General features: G+C 35.9%; 1 protein-coding gene across 1 annotated transcript in view; it reads right to left on the bottom strand.

The window, feature by feature from the left end:
* Positions 1-4,111: 4,111 nt before the first annotated feature.
* LOC115229849 (serine-threonine kinase receptor-associated protein) overlaps positions 4,112-16,092 on the bottom strand; it is a 32,449-nt gene continuing 20,468 nt past the window's right edge. The window contains exons 3-7 of the mRNA XM_029800126.2: positions 14,472-14,626; positions 12,706-12,805; positions 11,111-11,248; positions 7,316-7,452; positions 4,112-4,932 (exon numbers count right to left, since the gene is read on the bottom strand). Of these exons, the coding sequence (XP_029655986.1) occupies positions 4,709-4,932; positions 7,316-7,452; positions 11,111-11,248; positions 12,706-12,805; positions 14,472-14,626 (754 nt within the window). The 3' untranslated portion in view covers positions 4,112-4,708. The remainder of the gene's footprint in view (positions 4,933-7,315; positions 7,453-11,110; positions 11,249-12,705; positions 12,806-14,471; positions 14,627-16,092) is intronic.

Here is a 16,092-nt window from a genome sequence, read left to right as displayed (position 1 = left end):
GTATCACCGGCACGGTAGGCTGACAGCGGACACGAACGGATGGGTCACTTAACCCCTGCTTTCTGATATATGATTTGATTGTTCTCACTGGTCTTCTCACGCACAGCATACTTCCATAGGTCTCGGTCTCTGGTCATTTCCTTGGTGAGACCTAGAGTTCGAAGGTCGTGCTTCACCACCTCGACCCAGGTTTTCCTGGGTCTACCTCTTCCACAGGTCCCCTCAACTGCCAGGGTGTGGCACTTTTTCACACACCTATCTTCATCCATTCTCACCACATGACCATACCAGCGCAATCATCTCTCTTGCCCACAACATCTGATGCCTCTTAGGTCCAACTTTTCTCTCAAGGTACTTACACTCTGTCGACTATGAACACTGACATTACACATCCAACGGAGCATACTAGCTTCATTTCTCGCGAGCTTACGCATGTCCTCAGCAGTCATGGCCCATGTTTCACTGCCATGTAGCATGGCTGTTCGTACACATGCATCATACAGTCTGCCTTTTACTCTGACTTGGTCACCAAGATAACGGAAGCTATCAACTACTTCTAGTTTTTCCCCCTGGAAAGTGACAGAAGTTGTTTTCTGCAGATTTTCAGAGGTTAATGCTCCTGAGCATCTGCCACATACAAAAACCATCTTCCTAGTTAGCCTTCCTATGACATTGCTGCACCTCTTGTGTCCATAGCTTACACTTGGTGCATCTTATAGAGTTTCTACCTACACCTTTTCTACAGATCGAGCAGAGCCATCTACCTGAAGGCGTTTGTGATTTGTCTACCTTCCTACTTATTACGACTTTGGTTTTAGCTAGGTTGACTCTAAGGCCCTTCGATTCTAAACCATGCTTCCACACCTGAAACTTCTTCTCCAGTTCTGATAATGACTCAGCAATTAGAGCAAGGTCATCAGCATAGAGGAGCTCCCAGGGGCATCCTGTCTTGAATTCCTCCGTTATTGCCTGGAGGACTATGATAAATATATATATCTCAAAAGGATCAAAGGTCCTTCCCCAAACTAGAGACTCACAAGACTAGTTTCCCCAGATTCTGTGGTGTATATATATTCCACTCCTGGACAGGATACTGGTCTATCATGGAATTACTCATTTTTACCAGTTGAGTGAACTGGAGCAACATGAAATTACATGTTTTGCTCATGAATGACATCACCCAGTCCAGGAATCAAAATCAGAATCTTCGAATCAAGAGTGCAACACCCTAACCACTAAGTCATGCACACATACAAAATGGGCTTATCCGAGCGGAATCACTGCCAGAGCAGCTGTCTGGCTTCCATGCCGGTGGGCACGTAAAAAGCACCATTTGAGTGTGATCGTTACCAGCGTCACCTTACTGGCACGTGAACAAAACATTTGGGCGAGGTCATTGCCTGTGCAGGTGGCACATAAAGAAACAGCCAGTACTGCCAGACTGGCCCTCGTGCACCCACTGCACTCTCGGAGTGGTTGGCATTAGGAAGGGCATCCAGCTGTAGAAACTGCCAGATCAGACTGGAGCCTGGTGCAGCCTCCTGGCTTCCCAGACCCCGGTCGAACCGTTCAACCCATGCTAGCACGGAAAACAGACAATGATGATGATGAAGTTCACTCACAAGGCTTTGATCAATCCAAGGATATAGCAGAAGACACTTGCCGAAGGTGATGCACAGTGGGATTGACCCTGAAAGCATGTGGTTGGGAAGTAATTTGACTTTACCTCCTTTTGCTAGTGAGAGATTCACTCTTCACCATTAATTTCTTGGCGCTTCACCCATCTATATTACAAGTCCATACCAATATAGCCATCTCTTTTTGCACACTATACTTTTGTTTCCAGACATCTGTAATTTGTCATTCATACACTCTGACATGCATGTTTCATTTCTGTTCAGACTTTGCACACCTCCTGCATTTGGTAACCAAAATTCATTATCATGCAACACTACAGTTCAATCTACCTTTTACTTGCAGAGAAAATCCTCTTGTCAGCAGAAGTAATAGTTCCCTGAGCTTCCCCTTCCCTCCAAAAAGTACAATATTAAATGAAAATTGACCTTAGCAGAAATTTTGAATCAACATACACACTTGAATCATTCCATTTTCACTTGTTCAAACTAGTATGAAGTGAAGGTTCCAGTTCCACTACAAGGACATGTCTTTAGTATTGATGTTACAAATAATCCTTAACCTTCAGTTACATGAGTTGATAATAGGTAAGGCATCTAAATGTGGATCCTCAAATTATAAGTCTGAAAAATTTTTCAAATGAAAAATGTTTCCAGACTGTTCAACCTGTTAGTGCAGAAAAATATATAACCTGACAGGGAATGTAACAGGAACAAAATATTGTGCAACCAAAGTTTTTACAATGTTGATTAATGTAACATATTTTAAAACGTATTACTTTTAATTCAATTTCCACAAATAAAAAATAGTTTTCACTCTCATTTTATATTTGAGTAAAACACTCAAAGAATTCATGCAAATATCCAAATTGGCAAAATTACCCAATTCCTTTAACTAGTTTTCACTCATTGGATTGCAACAATGATGGAGGAACAAATAAAAATATATACACACACAAAAAAATATATATATATACATACATATATAAGACAGACTTCTTTCAGTTTCTGTCTACTAAATCCACTCAAGGCTTTGGTCAACCCCAGGCTGTAGTGGAAGACACTTACCCAAGGTCCACACAGTAGAACTGAACCCAGAACCCTATCATTAGGAAGCAAACATTTTACCACACAACCATATATATTAACTCCTTTGAACCCCAAAGTACGTTTTAGCAAGTACAATTTTGTTTGATTACACCCCTGGAAGATGGAAAAGCAGACAACTTCATTGTTTTGTGATTACAGCTGAAATTAATGATGTTTCTGCCAATCAGTGTACTGTAAAAATAAAATCATTCAGTGTCACCCAGAGATATGGTCAAACCCTATCATACCTGCTCTAACATTCTCACAGTTTCAAAAGGGTAATTTAGAATAAAACTAAAATAAATGTAAAAACAACATTAAGAATCATTCTAGTTGGAGTTGAGTGGCTCTAATAGCCAGGAGGGGGGGGGAGTGCAAAGATCTTTTACTGACATCTTTACTACCTTTCTTCACATTCAATCAACTTTCAGCATTCATTCTATTTTCAATATATTTATTCATTTGTTTTATGTCCATTTTTCCATGCTAGCATGGTTAGACAAATATGATATTGAGGTATCATTTTGCAACTTTATAGCCCTTCTTGATACTAACCCTTACGTTTTTCCTGTAAGGAATCTCTTATGCCAATGCCTTTGAGGGTACAAAGCAAGAAGTTCGACAGAAGTGCCAACATTAACACTCAACTTCTTTCAAGTGAGTGCAGGTATAAAAAAAAAAAACATATGCACATACATATTATATATTCAGCAGGTTTCTTTTCAGTTTCTATGTATCAAATCCACTCATAAGATTTAATTTGGCTTGGGAGTATAGCAGAAGACACTTGCTCAAGATGCCTCACAGAACTGGGAAACCAACTTCTCAACCATACAGCCAATTCATATACATATATATATATACATACACACACACACACCCACACACATATATATATGACAGGGTACTGAAAAGTTCCTGCTTTTAAGGGTATCATGAAAGGCCTGGTTGGAGGCCTAACCTTCCAAATTCTTTTACAGGGCTTAAAAAAAAAACTGAACGACAGCTGCAATAACTGTAAGAATACATTGAATAAAATCATAATTCACTGATCCTCCTGTATTTTCTTTTGCTAAAGCTAGGAACTTTTCAGCACCCCTGATGCGTTAATGAATTCATTTGGATAGGTTATAGATAATTGTGTTGACTTCAGGATACAAAAAGTTTTTAAAAATTCATCTCAATAGAGTAACATGATACTGAATTAATAAACAATCCCTTCTTAGATAAATTTCAATATTTTAACAGCTAAGAGATAGTAAGAAAAATGTTCTAATGAGAGACAAAAGATTGGTCTGAGATATTTTTTTCCAGAACATTTTTTATTATATTTTTTTAAAATTTATTTTCATTTCATTTTTTTCTTACATTTGTGGATCTTTTTTTCCAGTTTTTGGATATGGTTGCTTTTATTAAAGAGTTAGTGACCTTTTTTTTTTTTAAGGTTCCATGGGATATTTTTCCAGAAGTATTTTTTTTTTATATATATATTTAAATATTATATTCATTGCTTCATGAAGAAGCAGCTGTCTGAAATAATGAGTGATCCCCTTTCACAGCAGTGTTCATAATGAGACTGGTCAACAAAATGGACAACTAGTTTCAGGTGGGCAATAGCCAAATTAATGAGACCAGTTCTTGCTTTCTCAGACATGATATAACACTACTTTCTCACAGCAGAGAAAACTAAAAGTGAAAGTATAGAACAGTTTCCTTTAATTGTAATAGCTGTTGTTTTTTTATGAGTGTCTATGTGTGTGTGTACGCATGTAATTATGATACCACATAAAAAAAAAAAATATCAGAGAGGATCTTCTATCAATTTGATTATTTTGAATTAAAGTGTAATATTAGGAGGACCAACAGTAAAAGCATTGATGAAGAAATCGCTTGCAAAGGAGGAAGGAATTAAATGTCGGGAATTGGGAAGAAATTTAAGGAGAGAAAGTTGGAGCTGTCAGAGTGAAGAGGGAGCAACAAACAGACTAAGCCTCAGCTTTGACTGCTTGTTGCGGCGCAGACTGTGGCACTGTATCTGTAGTTGGTGTGCTAGTCTCATCTGCCAAGACACACTTCCAAAGACCATATGTCTTGCCTACAGTTGTTTGCCACAGACGTAAAGTACCATCTTCACTACCACTGGCATAAAGCTCCCCATCAGGAGAAAACCGGACACAATGGACAGGGCCAAAATGACCCTTGAAGGACTCTGCAAAAGAATAAAGAAAAAATACAATAATAAAAATTACATTGTAAAAAATAAAGATGGATAGCAACATGAACAATAGAATACTGAAATTGCGATGTCAGAGTCAGTGTTTTTAATTATTTTATAATTAGATAATGAACGAACAAATACAACCATTCTCATGGCTGAGTGTTGGGACCTCAGACACAACCATCACTCCTTGTTTCAAACTTGTGTTGCAGTCATACACATGACTAGTCTTCTGCACCCAGTCTTCATGTCATCACTCCATCTTCCCAACCTATGAGGATGTAGGTACAAAGATCCTGAGGTCTGATAATGTGGCAAAAATATTACAATCCTCACTGCCTGACCATAGTTAACCACTTTTATTCTGTTCCCATCTCTTCTAGAACTAAATCATTCATCCTAGAGGCCATCCAACTCATATTCAGCACTCCCTTGTAACAGGTCATCTCAAATGTCCTTAGTTAAATGTGTCTAATACAAGAAAATTTTTATTATTTATATTCATTTTCTGGTAATGAGTAAAACAAAAACCAGTTCTGATTGAGCAACCTTATGGCATATAGACACCCAGTTAAACTTGGAGTGACACCTAAATCTGTTTTCTAAATATACCATGCAGTAATAAATTGTATGGAGTACGCTGCAGTAATGAAGATGTGTTTCACTCTCTCCACTGTCCAGGATATTTCTCCACACCTGCAGATTTTGGTGGGTGGTCACAACAGAAGGGGACCCAATAAAAATGCAACAGCTGTTCTTCTGCACTCATTATCAGTACTGTGCATCCCAACGCAAGTTGGGACTAGATTATTTTACATCCATTGTTTTTGGACCTAAAATTTTATGTGAATTGATGTGGTATAAGAATAGTTCTCCTGCCATATTTGGAATTATAGAGCTGGAAGGTCATGTAAGTCCATGTTGAAAAGAGACAGTGAGAGGACAGATCACAATGGTATTCCATTCAGGAAATTTCAAATTTTGAAAAAGCCCTTTTATACACTACATTCCCTAGCCAGTGTTTTAAGTTGTTTTCTAAGGTGTTGAGCTTTTTTTTTTAGTTTTGTAAAAGCATAGCATGAAATAGAATCAAAAGCTTTTCTCTTGCCATCAGTAGTCGTGGGAAGTCATCATGTATCTTTAGTTTATTTTTTGTAAGTAGTGTAGTAGCCTGAATCTACAGGCTAGGGATGTTAAAAACTGGCTTTTCTAAAATGTTTGCAATTTTTGTCAAGGGATGACTGTTGCAAGAAAACAATGAAAGATAACTGGTAGATTGAACTAGCTAAGAAATAAGTATATGATTGACCTCATTTTGCATCTTATTGTAATAGCTTTTATTTTTACATAATGTTGCAGTTACTAAAATCAGTTATATATCTGTTGAGAAAGAGTTAAGGAGAAAACACAGCTCAACTTCTTCCTCTTCTTTGTAATTATGTAACTAGGATACTATCTTATCCTGTGCCATCTCATCAGTAAACCTTTAATGTTTTTTTTTCCCCTGGTTAAATTATATTTTTTAATTGAATTTTGTTTTTAGAAAAGACAAGATTAAAAACACTACTTATAAGAAGTGTGGTATACAACCACAGTGAAGGGATGAGAATTCATAGAAAGATAAGTCATTTCATTAGTAACTGTAAGAAAGAACAAGAAAGAAAATTTGGCAAAACAACAAATGTAGAAGTATTTATAGAATAAAACAGTAATTTCCCAGCAACAAGAGAGGTGAAGATTAGCTGCCAAAATAGGACCAACAGTGTTAGAAACTCACTTTTGAATTCAGAAAGGAGAGACAGAATACCAACAGAAGCACTAACCCAGATATGACAACAGTATTCAGTATTCTATACAAGAATGAATAAGAGACATAAAAATGAAGAATACAATTTTTTGGAGAGGAAATATGACAAGCTTGATACAGAGAACCAAACATTAAAGAGACTTCATCTTAAGTCTTAAGGAAAATATAAGCCAGCAACAAATCTATGATCTTGCAGAACACTACCAGGTTAGATTAGAAAAATTTAAACCCTTTTGATACCAACCCACTTGAAATCACCTTTGGTTCTATGACATCAACTTCCTGCTTTAAAGTGACCTACGTTAAAATCTTCCATCAAAACTTCCATCTTTATTTATGTTCTCAACACCAGTTATTTTACTAAACTGTTCATTATTTTTTAAATTTATTGAAATAAAGGCAGTGTATTTCAGTGAAATTTTCTTACAAAAAGATTAAATGCTGTTTCTGTATTTAATAACTAAAAGAAAATGGCTTTCAATTTCAGCAACCTATTTGTTCCCAAATTTAGATAAAAAGCTCGATACATTTAGAAAATATTTTTAATAGGTTAGAAATGACACTCACCAATTTCTGCTCCGGACTCATAATCATACTTGTACATTTTAAAATCTTCACCACCACACACAAACACATCTTTTTGGTGATGGAGTGAAGCAGAATACAACTGTGTTGGAGCCTCAAATTCTTTTATCTTCTCAAATCTAAAAATGAATAAATCCATATATAAATTGTCAAAAAAATAAAATTTCATATACAAACAATGGAAAGGGAAATATACATATAAAACAAACAGGAATGGAAAAGTGAATATTTCTTCTAAATGTACAATAATTTGTACATTAATGCTTATCAGCAACAACAAAATTAGTAAGTTTCCAACTGTTAGCTAAAACTGTTTTTACACAATATAAGGTGACTAGATTCATAGGGTAATCCTAAACACTGTTTTCTTTCACAGTAATAATATTTTTCTTAAATTTGTTTAATGTATAACTAATGTTGAAATGAAATAACTGCTTTCACCATCATCATTTTAACGTTTGTTTTTCATGCTGGCATGGGTTAAACAATTTAATAGGAGCTGATAAACCAGAGGACTGTGCCAAGCTCCAATGTCTGCTTTGGCACAGTTACAATGGATGGATGTTCTTCCTAATGCCAACCACTTTAAAGAGTGTACTGAGTGCTTTTTAGATGGCACTAGCACTAGTGAGGTCACCAAGTAACTTGCAAGACAAAACCACCTCACAACTGAGGAGCAGGTGACTAGTATTGAGGGAGGTAGCTTTATGCCATGTGAAGAGAGGTTAAAGTTTGATAGAGGAGCAGAAACAGATATAGGGATACATGGTTACCACAGCAGGAGAGAGAAGTGAGGGACGAGAAAAATAAAATAGTCATCATTTTTATATCTTTTTCCATGCTTAGATGGTTTGGATAAATTGTCTCCAGCATATCTCACCACTTGTTAGTCCTTTACCATCTCCTTTCTGAGATTCAGCCTTTGTCACATCTTCCCATGTCTTCCTAATCTTTCTTAATAGGTTCCCCTCCACCTTCCACCTGAATTTCTGAGTACTTCTTCACCCAACTGTTATCCATCTGCATATGCATTACAAGTGTGTACTAGCATCATTTTTTTTGTGTTTTTTATTGCACATTACATTTAATTCCTTCATACCCAGTTTTTCACTCTGTCATTTCATTACATAACTAAGAGAGCATGTTCCTCTTATTTCTTTCTATCTTTCATAAACAAACATTGTTTCCTTGTCTGTTGGTCATGTGATAGCTAGTCTACTTTCTCATTTGGATACATGTTATATTGTATCATATGTTAGGTGATGTTATGATATCTTACACATAAGTAAATACTGAATTTTAGATTGACAGTGGTAAAAGTTTTTGTCATTGAGTTAGCTTTCAAGAATAAGCATTAATGTTAGTACAGTTCTATATTTAAGAGATGAGGAATAATGTACATTATTTACAATTGACAAATATCTGTCAATTGTAAGAGATGAGGAATTATATACATTATTTACAATTGACAAATATCCATCAATTGTAAATAATATATATTAATGTAAGTGTTTCAAGAAATTAAATATTCGTTTGGAGTTACAACCATCATAGAGCCAAATATAGGGTGGATTTGTTTTGTAATTGATGAGCATTATGCAAGAGCATATGTACATAGTCGATGTATTTAAACTATTGGAGAAATAAATTGAAGACCACTTTGTAATAAATCATAGATGACTACTAATTAGGGAAAGTAAAAATAAATTGTCCAAATACTATTTAAAGTATCAATGATGGTAATTATAAAGTAGTCTATTTAGTAGTTATATAGCAAGTTATGTGGAAAAAAAAATGATTTTAAGTAAAAAAAAACAAAAAAAAAACGTGTAATAAACAGTAATTCAATATATGCAATAAATCAATCAATTAAAAACAAAATATTTCACAGTCAAACAATCCACCCAGGGAAACTACAGAACTTTATATGACCATATTTCATGTGAACTCACTGTATATGTGGGGGAGAGGTTAGTGAAACAGTGCAATTCTACTACACAGTCCAGTCCTTGTTGCAGTGTGATGAGCTGTGTACCTCAATGGCCCTGAAGGCTATGTCAGTGGAGTGCAAGCTCTTGGTAGGGCCTCCTATGCTGGACAGATCAAAGGATAGGGACTAGACTGATATAAACCACCACTTCCCGGAGGAAAAAAGGAGTTTGTGTAGAGCCAACACTTCGATTTAGAAAAACGACAAAGTATAGATGACAATTCAAAACCAACAAGACCTCGGAGAGGACAGCCCAGAGTTGAGAACAGTGGAGAAAAGTCGTCAATGGCCTACACTCCATAGAAGAGGCTTAAATAACAGTGCAATCACAAATTTTTATCTAAATTACAGTTGCAAATCTGAAACAAAACTGTAGTGGTCAAGATACCAATTTCATCTGCAAATAATCTGATGTACCATCTTTCCCACATCCAGCACAAAAGGACTTTCCATTCAAATTTCTTTAGAGCTGCTACTCTCTGAACTTCACTCCCTCTTCATGTTTTCCCTAGACTTCACCCAAAAGATGTTCAGATTAAATATCAATAGCATCAATGTCAGCTGCAAAATTTATGGATGCTATAGCTGCTTCCACCAATTCATTTTTCTTTTTTTTTTCTGTTACTTTTTTTGTCAGGAGGAGGGCAATGCTCATGACCTTTTACAAAACCTCCAAATCAGGTGAGAGGGAGGAACATATCCTCAAACCAGCCCAAATATTTGCAACATAGTGAACTCTGCTAAAAGCATTCAAAATGTTAAGTAATGGTGTTCAACTGGGTGACAAATTAAGTTGACCATTCATGCATGCCAAGGAAGGATTTGAACTCAGAATACAAAGAGCCAGGACAGACACCACAAGGCATTTTAGTTCAGCATTCTGACAGTTCACTAATCCACTGCCCAAGGTTGATATTTTTCTTACTGATGAAGAATAAGACAAAATTGACCTCAGCAGTACTAATTAATTGCTTTTTAAAAATTGAATATTGAGTTTTAGTTTTTTCTCCTAATCTAAAATAGAAATTTACTAAACAAGATAATACATAGAAAGCAAAAGAGACATGAACTGCAGATGAAAATTTTAAAAATTAATAGAATTCTTTTTCTCAGCAATTATTTCTGAAGCAATGAAACAAAATATTAAGTTTCAAACTTTCTCAGATAAGATATATACTCAATGGAATCAATAACCATGCCACATCATCCACATTGTTTTAATCATTCACTTTTCCATGTTTGCATAGACCAGACAATTTCCTGAGGCAGATTTTTCGATAGCTGGATACCATTCCTATCACCATCCCTCACCTGTTTCTAAGTAAAGTAATATTTCTTAGACATGTTTTACATGGAAGATTGGAAATAAACAACATTGTTTGTATGACAGTGATGCTGGGATATAAACCATCATAATGTCAAAACAAGGATACACACAAACACACAAAATAAGCTTCTTTCGGTTTCCATCTCCTAATTCCACTCAATGGAGCTACACTAAAAAAAAAAATCATTGCTCAAAGGTGCCATGCAGTGGGACTGAACCCAAGACCACATGGTTGAGAAGCAAGCTTCTCGACCACATAGCCATTCCTACATCTATAATCACAGCTGTGCCTATATCAACCAATATAAATAATAGAGTTGATAAATTTGGAAAATCAAATTTTAAACTTATGTTAGTGTGCTGAAAAGGCTACTCTAAATAAGCTACTCTTAATCTATGTCTTCACCTGTAAAAACACTATAATAAAAAGACAAAAAAATTTCAATAAGAGCCAACTCACGATCCAGTATCCCAGAAACTTGTAACACATCCACTGGTGACTACTAAAACAGAGCCATCCCTAGAGAGTTCTAAGCCGTTGGGAGGATTTGCAAACTCCAATTGCTTTATTTCACTTTCATTATTCACATCCCAGACACTGAAACAGAATTTAAAATTGTAAAAACAAACAGAAGGATATTTTTGCCTAAAATAACCTTAGATTTGAATTAAAATACTAAAAAAAGTTGAAATTATTATTTTTTTTGCATTTATTTTCTACACTAAAAGATATGAGGTTTTTATAAATAAAAAAAAATTTTCGTGGGAAATATTGAAGGAAGCTTGTTATTGCCATATACTTAACTTAATACTAGCCAATGTATTATGAAGTGAAGGCACATGGCTTAGTAAGTGAGGTGTTTACTTAGAATCTTAAGATCATAGTATGACTTCCCAAACTGGCAGTGCATTACAGTCTTGAGCAAAACATTTCATTTCACATTGCTCCAGTTCACTCAGCTGTAAATGGGTACCAGCAATAGCTGGAAACATAATGCTGTGATGGACCGACATCATGTTCAGTGGGGTGTGTTGTAATCTATGTCATTCATATGCCATGGGAACCAAGTTATGCTCCAGCCTCATGAGTCACGAGGCTTGTGACATACCTTGACTACTATGAAGTCAGAATAATACTTCTTTCAGCAATATGAAGGTAAATAGAGTTTGAGCTCATGTATTGAATTATAAATAGTCAAGCAGTTAACCACAGAAGAATCTCCAACTCATATATCCAATTGTAATGGAGCTAACATATGCCTGGAAAACTGTTACTACTACTATAGTTTTTATTTTAATCAGTATTGAAAGCACAAAAATACAGCTTTTACTGAAGCTGACACCATTACTATTGCTCTTATTATTCCTCTATTCTACTATTATTATTCTTTTACTGGTTTCAGCCAGAGGCTGGGGCCATGCTGGAACAGCAATTCCTGGTTAAAAGTACTTTTCTTCATTTATATCATTAGTACCTTTGGCCAGCATGGAAAGCAGGTATTAACTGATGATGAAACCATCAGGTGTCATACAACTTCCCATGATCCAAAGCAGCTCAGGCTTCTTGGTTCTCTCTTAAATTTTAATCATTCTAATTATACCACTGTAACTAACCTGGTAGATAACCCCACCTCATCAGAGTTATTTGCTAATTTAAATAAATTTAACTAGTACATCTATCCTTGATTATCAAGTGTGTTTGGTTACAATGAACAGTGTTAAATGAATCAACAAATTGTACTGAGCATTGTAGATGCTGGGGCATACTTTTGCAGTCCAAGCAGAATATGCAACTGATCACCAGCCTGTGTTATTAGATAAGCATAAAATGGTTCACAATTACCATGCCATGTTATCCTGGATCAGTGATGAATGAATCACTGATAATGAAGACAGATATACTAATTCTGGAGTTAAAGGTAATTATAAAAAAGGTCTGTAAAAAATCCACCAAATGAAAAAAAAATTATAAAAATGTTAATACATAGACAAGAAAAGCTAACAGAATAATCTTAATAAGAGGCAAACAATTTAAAAATAGAAAATAATACAAACCGAACTGTTTTATCATCTGATGCACTAATTAATTGCTGTGCATCTTTAGTGAAGATAGCACATTTAAGCGTGTCTTTGTGACCAGCAAATACTTTGGGTTCTGAAATAAAAACATTGCATAGAAGAATAATTAGTAACTTACTTCTATGAGAATAAAGAGTTAAAACTGTCCTATTAAAAGAAATTTAAGGGAAATGTGAAAAATGTTCAAAAAGAATGAAGTGCCTAGTGCATTGTTAAAAGCAGCAATGAAAACACACTGAACAGTTTTACAATGAAGGCTTTTTTACAATTATATATTATGAACAACTCCAAAAAACAACTGAGAAAATTTATCTTTATGTAATTAGAAAGACTCTTTCAATATAAAATATACAGAGAAGTAATAAATCAAGGATGTAAAACTTGCTGGCTTTAGCTACATTATTTTACAAATTCAGACTTTCTTTCCTTACTCAATGACGATTGAAGAGGTTACAAGAAACAACAAAAATTTTAGAAAAAACTTAGTTTTGTCACACAATACAAAAATTAGCATACTAATAGCAGACTTAGAATAATGAATAATGTGTTCCTTCCCCCACTCCTATGCAAACCTAATGAAACAAAGAAACATACACAGAACTTCATGAACTGCAAACAATTCTCCGGATACAATCAGAAAGATAGGATTTGAGTATACAGGATAGCCAAAAAGAAATTTGATATTATCATATGTAACGACACAAGTGGTACACATTCTATATACTGAAGTAAAGACTGCAATAGTGTACAGAGAATTTGTGATAAAACAGAGTGAACACATGGTACAAGGCTGTTAAATATCAAGGACTGATGTTTGTAGAGGCCACACCTCATGGGGAATTAGCCCATAGGTTTATGAAGACACTGAAAGACTCCAAACTTAACATTAAGATCATTGAGAAGCCAGGGAGTTCCATCAGATCACAATTATGCAGGACGTACCTCTTCAAAAATACCACATGCACTAATGAAAACTGTGAAGTATGTAACATTAACCCCAGTACTAACTGTAAGACTAGAAATGTACCGCATAAGGTGTATGGAAGGAGTTTGTAAGCACAGAAACATGGCATACACTGGAGAGTTTAGCAGAGTGGCTAAATGAACACTGGAAGGAGTATAATGACAAGAAACAGTTGCCCATACTTTATCAACATGCCAAAGACCAACATGATGGCACGCTGGGCCAAATTGACATCTACATTTTGTCCTAACACCCAAAAGACCCACTACTTAGACAAATACAAGAGGAAATCCTCATAAATTACCAATACTAAATGGGAAATAAACGTAGGAGATAGAGATACCTCAATGCCACAGATACACTCATACAGTGTGCATACATAGGTACATTTATAAGTAGGCAGTTGAATAGGTAGATAGGTGGGGAGACAGGCAAGTAAATAAGTTGGTAGGTAGGTAGATAGATATGCACATACACACACACGTGCAAAGAGACAGAAACACACGACCATACACACACTGAAGCATACATAAAGCACATGGGCACACACACACCATGCAAACACACACATCACATATGTGCACACACACATATCAGGCATACACACACAAACATATATAGGCACATACATATACAGCATATATGTCCCCAAAACAACAGCAATGGAAGTGAAGTCCATGAGAACTATTATGATGATAATGGTGGCAACTTAATGTTTAGTTTTACTAATTCGGTCATTAGTTTTAATACTTAATAACACATAAGTTTCCATACAAACCTGCTTCATGCTTTTCCAAATCAAATATTTTTAGCTTTTTTTCTTGACTAGCAGTAAGCAGCAGTTTGCTGTCACGAGAAAAATCTACTGACTTAACAATATGTTTATGGGAGAATGTGTGTAGTTCATCTCCGCTAACAGCATCCCAGATTTTCCTGAAGATAAAAAGAAAAACAAAAATATATGTCAATCAACTGATAGAGAGATAAACAGACAGACAGGCAGTCAGCTAGATAGTGGTCAGATACACATATAGACTCACACACACAAACTTAAGTTTGTTTTACCATGCTGTCACGTGTTAGATGAATATCTATCACTGAGGGAATGTTCTACAACTGGGCAACGTGGCTATAAAATAATACTTCAGTAATATGTAGCTGTTCAATGCTAACATAGAAAAACAGAAATAAAACAAATGAATGAACATCTGTATACTTGTGTGTCTCAGAACTGTAAAGAGAGGTGACAGCATCTTGGTTTACAAGCCTCTTTCCAAAACAGGGGATCATGATATCACATCAAAGCTGACACATACATAAACACTTTCTTATATATCTTAAAAACATGAACATAAAAATATAGGCAATCTCTGATTTTAAGTTATTCTTTTGTATATGAAAGACTTTTTGCAAAAAGTGATATGAATGCATGAAAATATATGTGCATCTATTTTGATAATTTTGTTTATTTATTTCTTGTAAAATTCTTTGGGTACTAAAGATAAGTTAATTACAATATTGCAATCTCTTGTTTGGCAGAATTCAAAATGCCAGGAAACTTATTTTTCACTTTAATGTTCTGGATCATTACTAATATTCTCTAAGACAACAGAAACATTGGGTTGTTATTAATATTATTATTATTATTATGAGCAGAGAAACCCGGCCTTGCTTGGGATTAAAATAGTTTATTATTGTTTTATTTGTTTCGGTATGATAACCTGATTTCATTCAGGTCTACTTGGACCACATTTTAAAAGATGAGGAATTTTGCCCTAGAGGCCACACCTTTCAATTGAGCAATCTCAAAGTTGCCATGCAAACTCCCCAGCACTTTTAACATAGGTGTGGATATTTTCAGCTCAATCCAACCACATATGCACACACTATATATATACATATGCATTAAATATATATGTACATATGTATGCATTATATATATATATACCAGTGCCGGTGACAAGTAAGCGAACCATCCGATCGTGGCCGTTGCCAGCGCCGCCCCGACTGGCCTCCGTGCCGGTGGCACGTAAAAAGCACCATCCGTTCATGGCCGTTGCCAGCCTCACCTGGCCCCCGTGCCGGTGGCACGTAGCACCATCTGTTCGTGGCCGTTGCCAGCCTCGCCTGGCCCCCGTGCCGGTGGCATGTAAAAAGCACCATCCGATTGTGGCCATTGCCAACCTTGCCTGGCCCCCGTGCCGGTGGCACGTAAAAAGCACCATCCGTCCGTGGCCGTTTGCCAGCTCCGTCTGGCACTTGTGCGGGTAGCATGTAAAAAGCACCCACTACACTCACGGAGTGGTTGGCGTTAGGAAGGGCATCCAGCCGTAGAAACACTGCCAGATCAAACTGGGCCTGATGCAGCCTTCTGTCTTCACAGACCCCAGTTGAACCGT

The sequence above is a fragment of the Octopus sinensis genome, linkage group LG2 (genome assembly GCF_006345805.1).
Source record: "Octopus sinensis linkage group LG2, ASM634580v1, whole genome shotgun sequence".
Classification (NCBI taxonomy): Eukaryota; Metazoa; Mollusca; class Cephalopoda; order Octopoda; family Octopodidae; genus Octopus; species Octopus sinensis.
This window is presented reverse-complemented; position numbering and strand designations above follow the sequence as displayed.